General features: G+C 42.2%; 1 protein-coding gene across 3 annotated transcripts in view; it reads left to right on the top strand.

Annotated features, from left to right (window-relative positions):
• Window positions 1-875: 875 nt before the first annotated feature.
• IL18R1 (interleukin 18 receptor 1) overlaps window positions 876-15,108 on the top strand; it is a 37,904-nt gene continuing 23,671 nt past the window's right edge. Inside the window, exons 1-4 of one of the 3 annotated variants that reach the window (XM_053200380.1) lie at window positions 876-1,872; window positions 6,329-6,436; window positions 7,735-7,820; window positions 11,749-11,992. In XM_053200380.1, the coding sequence (XP_053056355.1) occupies window positions 7,763-7,820; window positions 11,749-11,992 (302 nt within the window). In that variant the 5' untranslated portion in view covers window positions 876-1,872; window positions 6,329-6,436; window positions 7,735-7,762. The remainder of the gene's footprint in view (window positions 1,873-6,328; window positions 6,437-7,734; window positions 7,821-11,748; window positions 11,993-15,108) is intronic. The other 2 variants (XM_053200379.1, XM_015065163.3) reach the window with 2 other exon arrangements.

Below are 15,108 nucleotides of genomic sequence, written 5' to 3'. Positions count from 1 at the left end.
ACAATTTTTAGGTCTGTCTTTCATTTTTCTTGGCAGTATTTTGTAGATTCCATTGTAGACAATTTGTACATGTTTCAAGGGACTTATACCCTGGTATTTAATTTTTATGGTATTATACGTGGTATTATTAACAAGTTTCATTTTTCAAATTTCCATTACTAGTATAAAGAATTACACTTGAGTTTGTATATTGGCTTTTTATTCCATGGTTTTGCTGAACTCACCTATTATTTCCAGTAACTCTTTTGTGAATTTCAAAGGGTGATCATAAAATCGACCGTCTGTCAGAAACAGTAGTTTTATATCTTCATTTCCAATCTGTATGTCTTCTATTTTTATTTCTTTGCTTATTACAACAGGATTGTCCCAGATGAAAGATAACATCCTTATCTTGTTCCCCATCTTAGAAAAAAAAAGCAAAGTGTTTCGGTATTCATGATGAAACTACCTACAGGTTTCTTATAGACATTCTTTATCAGATCAAGACTGTTCCTTTCTATTCTCAGTATTCCTAGTGTTATTTGAAGAAAGCCTGTTGAATTTTGTCAGATGCTTGTTCTTATTGCATTTGAGATAATTATATGACTATTCTCTTTTATTATATGATGAATTATTTTGACCGAGTAAAAAGGATGAAAACCACTGCCTCATTAAACGTTCTTCCTGTCAGCCGTGGTTTCGTTCTTCACTTTTCTTGGAAAGACCCTACCACAGACCAGTCTAAAAATGTATCCTGAGTTCTACCACAGTAAAACAAAAAAACAAAAAATTAGGAGTACAAGTTCTCCTTTGCCCTTCTTTTGTTCTAAACAATCTAAAATTTCAGTTCAACACCTCTGACCCCTCTCCATTACTTCCCAGGAGAGAACCGCCCCCCCCCCCCCGCCCCGCCCCAACCCCCAGCACAGGCAGAAGGCCTCGGCACAGATCTGAGGCTTCAGTGCTTCAGACAATGGCTTCCTCCTCACCTTGGATAACTTCTAGAAGCCGTCCTGTCATTTTGGAGCTGTTACTTGGCCTCTTTCCTGTCTACAGCCCCCACCCTTGGCTCCTTCCCCTTGACCACAGACGGTGCCCCTCTGCCCCACGGGCGGGTTGACTTTACTCTGGTGCAAACCTTTCGGCGGCCTGTAGGGTGTGCAAATGCAGCACCGAGCGCCCAGGGCACTGCGGGTCCCTCGGCCACCGCCCACCAGCCGAGAGTTCCCGAGACCCGCCGCGCCCCGCCGAGGACCGCAGCTGACCTCCGTGCAAAGGCGAGGCGGGATTTTCCAGCTGTGTGCAGTCGCCGCCGCGATCAAGCAGCTCCCGGAACTCAGAGGCAGGGCGCCCAGGTGGAGGAGCCGAAACCCCAAGAACGCTGGGAGGGGCGCCCCAGACAAGGAGCACTCCGGGGCCGGAACGCCTGCGCCAGGGCGTACCCCCCTCAGAGGAGCACCGCAGACTGGGAGGATTCCCCCCATCCCTTAGCCCCCCACTGGGAGCAAGCCTCGACCAGGAGCATCTTCGATTGGAGCAACCCAGACCTGGAACACTCTGCGGGACCCAGCAGCGCCCCACTTCCAGCACTGCAGACACTGGGCAGGGGCAGCATCCCACCTACAGCCTTCGCGGCGGCTGCCGGACGCTTTTTCTTTCTTCTGCTTTTTTTTGTACCCCCCCCCTTTTTTTTTTCCTCCAACCTTCTCTAGTTGCCTTATATCTTTAATCACACTTGCGGCTCCTCTCTTTCCTTTCGTGTTTCACAGCGCTGGGGAGGCGGCGATTGCAGTTTCTCACCTGCTGTTTGAACTCCTGCCTCTGTCGCCGAGGCCACCAGGGTGGAGGAGGGACGGCCGCCCCCGCGCCAGCCTCGGGGACTCCCCTCTGAAGGTAAGAAGCGGCGCCCGGATGCCATCCTCACCCCCTGCCCCCTCCCCTCTGCTGCCGGCCCGCCTGGCAAAGGGCGACCCAGCCTCCTGGGGCCAGGGTTCTGAAAACAAGATCAGCTTAGTATGTATGCCACTGTGTGTACAGGTCTGCCTCCACTTAGGATGAGGGTAGTCCTGACAGACCCAGCCTAAGCTGAAAATATCTTAAGTCACTGGAACATGAATCTATTTCTTGAACATCATAGCTTAGCCCAGCCTACCTTGAAGGTGCTCAGAACACATACAGTAGCCTACAGCTGGGCAAAATCCTCTATCACAATGCCTAATTCATAATAAACTGTGGAGTATCTCATTCAGTTGATCGGATAGTGTGCTGAAAGTGAGAAACAGAATGGTTGCCTGGGTACAAAATGGTTGTAAGTGTATCTATTGTTCACCGTGGTGAACCCCTGGCCCACTAGGAGTTGGGACTAGAGAGGATCCTAGGGCGTAACACTAGCCTGGGGGAAGATACAGACAGATTCAAGGTTCCAGATACGGTTTCCACGGAATGTGTATCTCTTTTGCACCATCATAAATAAAAAAAAAATCATAAGTGGAGTCACCGTATGTAAGGACTGTATATATATATATATATATATATATGTATATTCAGATATGTATATAAATATGGAGTATATATGTGCATGTGTCTGCATATACACGCACATATATATGCACACACACACACACACACACACACACGAATAGTTGGTGAGACAGCATCATCAACTTTCCCTGATAGTATAATTTTAAAGGTTAAAACTTCCCCAATTTTTTTTTCCTGAAAAAGTGAAAATGGCTAAAATATTTGGTAGTTTTCACTTATTAAGCTCTTGTCTGACATGGCGTAGAAAACTTTTAGATGCATTATTTTTATTTATTCTTCCTGTAGGCCAAATGAAGTAGGCACTATCATTATGCTTAATAAAAGGAGGAGAACCAAAGCACAGGGATGTTTAGTTATTTATCCAAGGGCATCCAGCTACTAAGTAATAGATCACAGATTCACAACAAAATTTCTCTGATTCCAAAACGTTAGCCTTTAATTCGAGGTGCCTCCAGGAGTGAGAACCCCGAGCAAATCGCACTGCAGTTATGAGACAAATTAATGACTGGGCAATCCCAGGCAGATATAGACACCTGAGGTGATTGTATGAATTTCACCCCCTTCCCTTGGTCTATTCTTGGGAACCTCCACCAACACTCATTTGGTGCTGTGCAACGCTGGGATCTGGGGCACACATCTCAACCCAAGGTCCTTGGATGGTTTGGGAGGGTGTAGATTTGGGAGAAGCTGGGTTTATGCAGGTTCTGGGATGGTATGACTGCTCCCCCCTCCCACCGGCACAAAAACATATAAAGGCTCTGAGCAAGTGGTGTGGGAACACGGAAAGACAGGGTCTCTGGCCTCAGGGAAGTCCCAGGGAGCGGGGATCAATCAGGAGTAATGGGAATGCAGTGCGTACAAGTGTGCAGGTGTCTGGGGCACCAGCCGTTGGAGAGCTTCCTTGAGAAGGCAACCATTGAGCCAGGCTGTTAGAATTCAGGGAGCCGACAGTTAGAAGCAGGAAGGGTTCAAGTAGCAGGACTGGCACAGGCACAGGTGGAGGTGGGGGAAGCAGAAGGATCACAGCTGGGGTCTGTGGAAAAGACTATGAAATGGGAATGATTCTCCTGGCCCTGCACAGGGCAACCCTCGTTCAACATAATTGCTGCTTTCCTTGGAGTGGAAGCATGGATGTGCACGCACGTGTGCACATGTGTGTGTTTTATGTCCAAGATCACTTTTTCCTCTTTGCATTTGATGGTTTTGTCATGTCGAAAGCTGAGTGAAACACTTAGGCATTGAACACTGTAGAGAAACAGTTATTTTAAAAATCACTGGTGTTAAGATTTTCATCAAGGCAACTTATCTTAGGAGGTACTCAATTATGTTTTGCTAATAAGGGCGATTTTCACGGAAGCAATCTACATCTATTTATGTGGGTCAGTGTAACTTTCTACAATCTGGACCTATTCACCTGGTCCAGTCTCAGCTTCCTCAGCAGAAATTCTGTGAACTATTATTATTTTTTTCTAGAGAATGGTCACTTTGCTCAGGGTGGGGTCTATAAACAGGGCAGTTGGACAGAACCAGAGACTCAGGAATGAACATTCAGACACTCCGCAGGGGCCCTGGATAGTACTACGCTGGGTTCAGAGAGAACAGTTGGCTTGTGTCTGTATCCTCACTCTAAGTCACACAATTTTTAGAAGAGAACCTTTTTCGTTTAGAGAAAACTTCATTCCATTTGGTGATTTAGGGGAAGTTTGTGAGTATTCTTTGTGTGTGTATGTGTGTGTGTGCACATAGATAACTCACTTATATACACATACATATATATGCACAGATACTTAGTGTCTGAAATAATAAATATTATCATTAAATGGGTATATTTGTGATCTATTAAATTTACTTTTAAGTATACAAATAAGCCCCCTAGATTAGTGTCTTTCTACCTTGGCTGCATATTAGAATCACCTGGATGATGTTTAGCAATCAGGAAGCCTAGGCTGTACCTCAGGTATCTGGGTGGGGACCCAGACATTATTATTATCATTTTTTTAAGCTCAAGGTAGATTTCACATTCACTGTTAAAACATATCTTCCAAGCAGTGTGGAGGTTCCTCAGAAAATTAAAAATAGACCTACCCTATGACCCAGCAATAGCACTGCTAGGAATTTATCCAAGGGATACAGGAGTGCTGATACATAGGGGCACTTGTACCCCAATGTTCATAGCAGCACTCTCAACAATAGCCAAATTATGGAAAGAGCCTAAATGTCCATCAACTGATGAATGGATAAAGAAATTGTGGTTTATATACACAATGGAATACGTGGCAATGAGAAAAAATGAAATATGGCCTTTTGTAGCAACGTGGATGGAACTGGAGAGTGTGATGCTAAGTGAAATAAGCCATACAGAGAAAGACAGATACCATATGGTTTCACTCTTATGTGGATCCTGAGAAACTTAACAGAAACCCATGGGGGAGGGGAAGAAAAAAAAAAAAGAGGTTAGAGTGGGAGAGAGCCAAAGCATAAGAGACTGTTAAAAACTGAGAACAAACTGAGGGTTGATGGGGGGTGGGAGGGAGGGGAGGGTGGGTGATGGGTATTGAGGAGGGCACCTTTTGGGATGAGCACTGGGTGTTGTATGGAAACCAATTTGACAATAAATTTCATATATTAAAAAAAAAACATATTTTCCAAGATGTCATGATTTAAGAAGCATTTCAAAAGTAAGATTGTGCGGGTGTAACAGTGGATCAGGTGATCACCTAAGATGCCCAACTGTATATAGTTAATGAATCTAATGTATGCGTTAATTCAGCAGATAATAAACAAACATAAAATAAAGTGTATCTGTTAGCGATAAGTGCTATGAATGGAAAAATAAAACACAACGGAAGAGGAGAGAGTGGTGTGTGTGTGTGTGTATGTGTGTGTGTGTGCGTGTGTGTGTGTGCGCGTGTGTGTGTGTGTGCTTGCATATATTTGCACTTCCTGAGCAGTCATACTGTTAGATTTCCACAGAGTGCTTGCACAGAGGGCCCATACTTATAACTATGCTGTCAACACATAGGAAAGGCAGGACTCTTTAATTAATTATTCATCTGATAAAGAGTAGGATGAGTGAGGGTTCAAATCCAGCCAGTCTGGCCCCAGAGGCCGTGCTCCAAAAACTGATACATATCGTCTGACATGAGAAGATGGCCATGGTGTTATTTTGTAATCAAATATATCTTATAAATTATAATTAGACTCATATCAAGGAATATATATAGCAATTAAGATGATGGTAGCAAAGACATTTTTGTGACACAGGAAGGTGCTCATTTAATGAGTGGAAAATGCAGGATATGAAACTTTTTAAACATAATCCTAATTAGTTGAAAAAATAGGTAGAAAAAGCACAAGGAAACATGTTAAATTATTTTGCATATTGAGATTATTTTCTTTTCAATCTTCATTTTATAAATGCCCCCTATTGGGCATATAATACTTTAGAAATCAGAAAAAAAAATTTTTTAAAGAAAGGAGAGAAGCAAGGAAGGAAAGCAAGAAGGAAGGAAGAAAGAAAGAAGAAAGAAATTCAAATATTATGGAAAGGCAAAAAAAAAAAATCAACATCACACATGGTACCAAATGTGACATTTTCAGAATAGCTTTTCTTTTGGTAATGAGTTCTATTATTTAATATCTTAATCTTTTAAATCCAGAAAAGCACAATAAAATTTTTATGTTTACATACACAGAGCAGTGCAAATATCAGCTAATTTGTATACTGGGATCTTAACATGATTCATATTGAAACTCAGAGTTAACTCATCAGAATGTTAGATTATTTCTTAATAACTTTATCTCTCAGTAGACCTTGAAAATTAACAAAAACCCAAACCAAGAAAAAATAGCAGTGCCCTTTATAAGGCTGTGTCAACCTTCACCAGAGGAAACAACACGTTTCATTCTATCCAAGGTAAGAGAATAGATAGTTAATAATAAATATGTGTGTGTGAGTGTGGGTGGGGGATTGATTTCAAACCATAGAACCATAGAAATATTCTAATTTAGTTATTTTGAACACTTGGTACTTTCCATACGTACTTAACCCTTTACGTGACTGATTATTATCTCTTGGAAATTACATCAGATGCTTTGCTTTGTGATGTTATTCATAAAGATTGATGTAAATGGTCTGACTGCATAGCCCTTAAACTTCATCCAGGATTTGGACGTTAACTGTTTTTCTTCTTTTTTAAGTATGGGAGGTGCATGGCAGTTAATAAGAGAATTATTTGGGACTGAGAGGCCACTATGCATTCAGAAAGCCTTGGCAAACATTAGCTCATTCTATCACTCAGTAATTTTGGTCATAGGCCTTCTTATCATCTCCACTTTGGTAATGAGCAGCTAGTCTCTGAGACTTTTAAGTAACTTGCCCGAGGTTGTACAGCTGGTCGAGACTCAGCTGGAGATGCCAACCCAGGTGTAAGAGCCCTGCTGCCCCTTTCCCCTGTCCTACTCTCTAAAATTGTAATTCACAGGACAAAAGATGGGTTAGAGTACGACTGAAATTCAACACAGATTTGAGTTCATTGACCCAATGTAGATTAGGCATTTGGAGTGTAGGAAACTCTTGCTTTGTCTCTGTTTCCCTAAAATAAACACACGTGGGCATGTGTGTATAGACACATGCATGCACACATCCGTACACCTGTTCCTCCGGAATGAGCATTAGTCCTTACTATGTACTAAGCATTGTACGACTGTGTGCTGGGATGTTAGTGATATAGTAATGGACAAAACAGACTTAATTCCTAACTTATCAAGAACTTAGTTCTGATGAAGAAAGATGGATATTTAAAAATTCAAGCCACACATGAAGATCACAATGAGGATTTTGGTGTGATGAGAAAAAAAAGAACACACACACACACACACACACACACACACACCCCTACATGAGTAGACCTGCCATACATATCTTGGCACTTCACAGAATGTTCTTTCATAGAATAGCAGATTTTCTGTACAGCAGACTCTTTTGTATTAGAAAATTGCATTATTAGGAATTTTTCCTGCCTTGAAATGTGATGAATTCTATATGGCTGAAAGTTCTGAGAACACTTGGTGACTCTATTAAGGGATATGGAAACTTACTGTGCTGATTTTTTTAAAGTCTGCATGCCAGAAGATGTTTTAAAATCTCCTTCATGAGACAGGTATACTTTTGTTTGCAAGTTTTGGCTGAACCCATCTTGCTCTGTTTTCCAGAGAAACCACTGGAAACAGAATCCTAAATATGCGTCATATAGAACTGCTCTTAACACTTTTGGCACTTATGTTTACAAGCACCTCAGGTAAGTAATTATAATCATTCACGGACATACTTCATTGTTAGTTGAGAGGGAAGAGCAAGGTTTCACTTTTTTTTATGTGGAAGTGGCTACTTAAAATGCTGAATTTATTAACATTAGTGGTTTTAAATTTTACTTTGAGAGTTACCAATTCGTGTCCCTGGCATAGAGAATAAAACGTTCATAGAAATGGAATCAAGTAAAGAATCATATGGGATTACTGAAAAGGAAATATTTAGTCCTCTGAGTTTATGTAGAGAGAGCAGGATCGTGTGTGGAAACACATTACATTTGTCTGAGGTGAAACTCTGCTTTGTGTTATTGAAAACTGAAGAGTTCACACCCATCTTTATTGTTGATATTTAGCAAGTTTTATACACATTATTTTTCTGCCAACGCGGAGGCCAAGGTTCATCTTGTTATTTAGGTGATGAAGACAGTGAGGGGGAATACTTTACAGGTCTTGAGGGAAATATTCGAGTTAGAAGGAGTACCTAAGAAAGACTGTGTAGACTAGGGAAAACATGTAGTCTTTATATCAGATGGCAGATAGCAATTTTAACTGATTAGCAGTAGCAGTGATCACTTGGAAACTTATCGAGAATGATTCTGGGGTCTCCTTAGGATCCTTTGGAGAAGAGACACGTGACTGATAAGCAAGGTTCCCCTTATGCCTTGGAAGAGAAAGTGGGAATGCCAATACCGATTTGCCTTGACCTGTCATCTAGGAGAGGGAAGCATATTAGCCCATATCCCCAACTCTGAGAATTACTGCTCGAGAGAGAACAAATTGATACTTTCGAATAATTCCTGTCTAATATTTACTTAAAGTGGGTCCATTTTTATTGAGATCCATACAGTGCAATACTATCCAGATGTTGAAGGAGGTAGATCTGCTCCTCTTGATATGGAATCCTCTGTTAGAAACTGCTGAGTGAAAAAGCAAGGTGCAGAAAAGTGTGCATCATGGGCACCTTGCTCTGTAGACATATACTAATAACTAACCTTGCTCCCAAATTACAGTGAAACATGTTTCAGGCTCAGAAACAGCCAGACAGCCCATTCTGTAAGTTTACTAAGGTCCCAGCTCTTTGTCCTTTCAGAGAACCTTCATAAAGGCTTTAATCTAGGCAAGTATGACAGTATTCTACATGAGGTTTCATGTAACCTAGTAGAAGTTGAGTGACAGCATCCTATTTACTGTCCAAACTCAAGACAATTCCAAACACAGATATCATTCCAAAGGGTCTAGGTTGTTGATGCTGTTGGATTCTTACTCTCTGTTCATGTAAGAATGGGAGTGAGTACCTGCCTGGGCAGTCTGCACAGCTTGAACTCCAGTCATTTTTCCAACCAAAAACCATTTCTTTATTTTTTTTTATGTTTATTCATTTTTGAAAGACAGAGACAGAGCAGAGATGGGGCAGAGAGAGAGAATGGGAGACAGAATCTGAAGCACGCTCCAGGCTCTGAGCTGTCAGCCCAGAGCCCGACAAGGGGCTCGAACTCACGAACCGCGAGATCATGGCCTGAGCGGAAGTCAGACGTTCAACCAACTGAGCCACCCAGGCGCCCCCAAAAACCATTTCTAATCAACAAGGTCTTTAGTGTTAAGCATAGGATTAGGTAGCTGAAGCCATTAGTTGCCAGGAGAGTGTGAACTTCCAACTCCAACCATCTACCCCTGGAAAGAATGTAATCCAGGTTAGGGTTCTTCAAAGGATTACTACTCCCAAAAAGAAATGGTGGATATGTCTATCACAACACAGGCACAGATGTTTATGGAAGTTTCTGGGTTTTTTTAAAGACTGGCCAAAATCTGGAAATAATCCATATGTTTAACACCACTAGAATGGGTAAATTATCATATACAAACACAACTGGATACGGCATGGATACTGCATAACTATGAGACAAAACAGATCACTGCTACATGCAGCAACATGGATGCCTATCATAGACATGATGATGTAAGAAAGAATCCAGGCACAGAAGAGCACATATTGTACGGCTTTATGTGTGTCGTACTTCTAAAACAGGAAAATAAATTACATCGTTTTGGACATACCATCCTTTCGGATGTCAATTGAAGCTAACACTAACACTTACACCTGTATCACACCTTCTGCGTTGAAGGACCGAAATGTAAAATGGAGCTTCTATAACAACCACCAAACACAAGGTTGGTGTTCAGTAACACTTGTACTTTGAGGTAGATTTGACATCCATGTTTTCAAAGAATACATCTACCATTTGAGCCACTTCCTCTTTACATTGTGGTTAACAACATCGAATTAAAACCAAACAACTGCTTTGAGAAATAGACCCTAAGTATGGAGGAGGCATTTTCTCCATGCCTTCCGTGAAGTGCTCTAGTTAATTTAAGGATTCTCATTCTCAAAATTCAGTTAATCCTGTTTGTGGGCATATGAATTAGTGTGGGAACATGTGATGAAATATTACTCATTCACAAAAAAGAATGAGATCTTGCCATTTGTGACAACATGGATGGACCTAAAGGATGTTATCCTAAGCGAAATAAGTCAGACAGAGAAAGACAAATACCATATAATTTCGCTTATATGTGGAATCTAAAAAACAAAACAAATGGGCAAACAAACAGATCCAGACTCTTGAATACAGAGAACAAATTGGTGGCTGCCCGAGGGAAGGTGGGGCTCTGAGTGAAATAGAAAAAGGAGATTACAACTTCCAGTTATAAAATAACTGAAATAAACTATAATTTATAAATTAAACTATATAAAAGTATACTAAAATATATAAAATATGTAAGTATTTCAATATATGATACATAGAATATTTATTTTAAACATAGAAAGTATTATTAAGCATAATTATTTCAATGTATGATATATAAAATATTTCTTTTAAGCACAGAAATAAACTATGATTTATAAAATAAAAATAAATAGGTCACGGGGATGGAAAGTACAGCATAGAAAGTATGGTCAATAATATTAATAACATTGTATGGTGACGGTGGCCACAGTTACCATGGTGAATACTGAGTAACGTATAGAATTGTTGAATCAATATGTTGTGCACCTGATATTATTATATGTTAATTATACTTCAATAAAGTAAAAGGGCACCCAGCAGCCACTGGAAAACAGGATATGGAAAGGGTCCATGAGGGCTGACTTTGAACTATCACAAATTCAAAAGGACGGGAATGATGACTCTGTTAGCTGACAGAATTAGATAAATTTCCAAAGCTAGAGTATCTGGGTTAGTTGGGAAAGCGGAAGGGAGGGAGGCAGGGAGAGAGAAAGAGACAGCTTGCAAAAGCACTCAAGGAGGGAAGTGACATATACCTGGATTTGGAGTGATATTATATTAATCAATTCTTGATGATCCACATGGTAACCTGGAGAGATAATGAACTCACACACGCTCTAAGCTACATAGGAGCTCCTTAACCATCCCTCTCTGTCTGCCCAGGAAATGGTTAGGTAGGCTGGTTGAGAACAGGCGAGGTGACACTTCTGCTGAGGCAGATGATGAACTCTAAGGCCTCCAGGTTTCTGGTTTTCATTTCTACGGAGACTCCCCAGCTAGGGGTGTTTGGGCGTAGATGTGGCAACATTGTGACTTCTGTGGCTTTCCTTACAAGGAAATTGTAATGTGTAGCGTTTTCTTTGAAAAGCTTACACTACATTTATCTGTCTTTCAGTTATGATAGGTTAAGTTTTGGTACCGTCCTGTTTGGGAAAATCTGTTGGAAACGTTGTCTTCCTTTACGTCCTGAAAGTGCCCTGATGTTGGAAAAATTGACCCTAAGATAAGAGAACCCACCAGACTGAGATTGCTTACAATTTTCTTACTAACCTGGCTTATTCTCCTAATGCATTAGGAAAGACAAAATTTACCTGTGTTTTTTTTTTCCTTTTCCTTTGCTAATCTTATGAAGAAACATGTATTTCACGTCATAGCATCACTGCAGTGGAAGGGGAATTTTTCTATCTGAGATACTGCTCATCAGCATCTGAGCACGATAGTGAAAAAAACACCATAAAATGGTACAAGAGCAGTGGATCACATGGACGCATTGAGCTAAACTCAAGCAGTTCCCCCAGAATTACTTTGCACGATTATGTTTTGGAGTTTTGGCCAGTTGAGTTGGAGGACAGTGGATCTTACTTTTTCCAAATGGGGTGAGTATAGCTTCTCTTTGTGTTAGTATGTTTCGTAGCACCCCTAGACTTAGCTCAGCCAGTCACATATACAGCAGTCTGAAAGAATAATCCATGCATTTATTCCCCCCTCCTCTTCTTCCAGCATGCGATCAATACTTCATCATTGGAAAATTAAATTAAATATTGCCCTTGTGTCTATCTTCTTAGTGATCTTAACGAAAGATTCCCTTAATGCTTCTTTCAGGGGATCCTTACCAAAGGTAAGTAGGTATCAGATGAATTTCATTTTAAAACTCAACTGTTCCTGTTGTCTAGAGTTGCTGGCCAAAGGGACTAATTGGTGAAGCTCCATAATGAACATGCAGTGAAGGGGGTGGCCTCAGCTTCCTGGGTGATATCCGCAGGCTGAGGAGAGGGATTGGAAATGATACAGACACATCCTAGTTCAGTGTTTCGGGGTCTGTTGGGGACAAGGCAGTAGTGTTCATGACGAGTGTGTGGGTTTTGCAGCCAATCACAAGCCTACAGCCAGGGGCAGGGGGAAAGGCAGCGCGGAAAGGGCTTTGCACAGCCTTCGCAGGCCAGGCGGCTCCAGTCTATGCCAGGACGCTCCTCATCAAGAGTCCTAAGTTCTATGAAATGAGAGCAACCGCTGCGTCAGTGATTATCACTGAGCTGGGTTCTCTTTATACATTATTTGGTGAGGTGGGAAGGAGTAACTTGGACAAGCAGGGCTCTATGTGATGGATTAGTAGTGTTGGTGACATGGTGTTCATCTGGCACATTTGTGATGTAGTGTGCGTACTTGCGTAGGTGTGTATGTATACGTATGTTTCTATGGAGATGTGAGACTGACCTGTGGAAGATAGCTCAGGGCCAGGTGAGTCGTGGTGGTGTGCTGGCAGATGTAGTCGATTTCTGGGGTGGGTCCCGATCATCGTCAACAGTGCTGTTGAGAGCGCAGTGAGATATCACAGTGAAACCTTGTTATCGCTCCTGTGGTTTTACACAAAATGAGGTCATTTGGGTTTGTTTTTATGCATAGGAACTCCCAGGAGTCAGAGAGAACATTTGAGAACTCTTTCTGTTGTTTGTTTTGACCAGCAGTGGATTTTATGTGACCCTTTAAGAGAGATGATTCCAGAAATGGATCACAACTGGGTCTTCTCACACTAACGTAGAATGAATATTCACAAATGGGGTTAAAAAAAATCTCCTTAATCCTGACGGAATAAAGGCATGATTGAAGGAAGCATTCCAGACTGGACAGAAGGAGCACATGGAGGGGAAGAGACAGTTACCTACAAATGTCGCTTGGAGACAGGGAGGAAAAGCATTAACTGTCTTTCTGATATGGAAGGTGGGGAACACAGCCTGGGTTAGGAAGGAAAATTGGAATAGTCCAACAGATAGGCTGTCAGAGACGTGTGGAGAACCAGGAAGAGGGTGCAAGAGGCCAGGAACAATGAGGTGACTCAGGGGCTGTGGTGACGAACATTAAAGGGTATTTGAGGCTGACGAATAACATGAGACAAAAGTGATGGTATGAGGAACAGCCTCGACAATCGTTTTGAAAATAAATGGGAACCCACACAGGTTGTTTGGACACCTAGAGGCATTGAAGATGGGGGCTTTTTCAAATATGGTGCACTGGTTTGCCTCAGAGGGGTGTGTGTGTGTGTGTGTGTGTGTGTGTGTGTGTGTGCATGTGTGTGCACATGCGTGAGTGAGCCTTTGCAATTTTGTGTGGAATCCTTCAAAGACCAGATTCCATCCCTGGAATCCTCCTCCCCACCCCACCCCCATTAGAACCATAATCCTTTCATTTCTAGGGAGTCTTCTGCTAATAATCAAATGCTTCTGGAGACTGATACTTTAATCCTAAAGTCAGATAAAATGTTAAGGGGGAAAATCCACCAAGAAGGGAGGGGACACAGGAGAGAGGGGGTTTTCAGTGGTAGAGGGGAGGACATGAAGACAGAGGAAAAAAGCACATGCAAATCATGTCTCAATCATGTTCTGGATTGACAAACAGCAAGCTTGGCTTGGTAAGGGGCTTCAGAAGAATGGCCCAGAGCTTTTCAAGTCCCTTCCTGTGTGGCAGGAGTGGCTCCACAACCAGGAAGGGATGGCCTTGTATGAGAACGCAGATGATCACAGCTTTGGGTCAGTTGGCCTCAGCTTCACACCATCCTTTGAGTTCCTCTAGCAAGGCCGGCATCTGCCTGTTCTGGCACTCACAGTGCGGTGGCAGGGACACGGAAGCATTCCACCAGTCGGGACTTACTGAGTGTTAGGAATTGAGGATTGCAGAGGTAGAAAACAATATGGCCTGATAAGATGGAAATATGCATGCACTATCTTCCTCGTAAGTGACGGGATAGAAATATCTGGAAATAGGTCTCTGTTCAGCTCAGTGGGGCTGAAGTAGGGGAAACAGTAGACACTTGAGAAGAAGATGATACCAACGGGATTCCGAATCCATCTCAAGGGCCAGGTAGCTCTATTATGTTCCATGGCCATTGACCTACTGCTTTTAACCTTCAGGACAAGCCTGTCAGCCCACCCATCACTTCCCTGCCAGTCCTGGTCAATCTTGTATGAATGCATACCCAAAGGAGGGGCCAGAGTCACATCGACTGTGAAAGCATAGTATTGGGCAGTGCAGTCCTGTCCTTGAGGGCCGAGCTGATGTGCGTTTGCATCCTGGCCCTGTTGCTACATGAAGTTTAGCTTTCTTATCACAAGTAAGGGAAATAGCCATCTCCATTGTACATATTCAGTACAATCCCTGGAACTCAGTGAGTGCTAGTCTTCCTCCCATGCTACCACAGATGTAAGAGTCGGGGCTGTAAGAGCCTGTGGTCGGTACAAGCGTGTCACACACACAGGACAATTTAACACACGTCTGTTGTATTTAGTACGTGGATCCCTGTAGTTCAGTTTAAACAAACATCAGGTTGCAAACATTTCCTTTCTTAGAAGCTCCTTTCTAGGGGCACCTGGGTGGCTCAGTCAGTTAAGTGTCCAACTCTTGATTTCAACTCAAGTCATGATCTCACAGGTTCATGGGTTCGAGCCCTATCAGGCTCTGCACTGATAGCGAGGAGTCTGCTTGGGATTCATTCTCTCTC

The sequence above is a fragment of the Acinonyx jubatus genome, chromosome A3, assembly GCF_027475565.1.
Source record: "Acinonyx jubatus isolate Ajub_Pintada_27869175 chromosome A3, VMU_Ajub_asm_v1.0, whole genome shotgun sequence".
Taxonomy (NCBI): domain Eukaryota; kingdom Metazoa; phylum Chordata; class Mammalia; order Carnivora; family Felidae; genus Acinonyx; species Acinonyx jubatus.
This window is presented reverse-complemented; position numbering and strand designations above follow the sequence as displayed.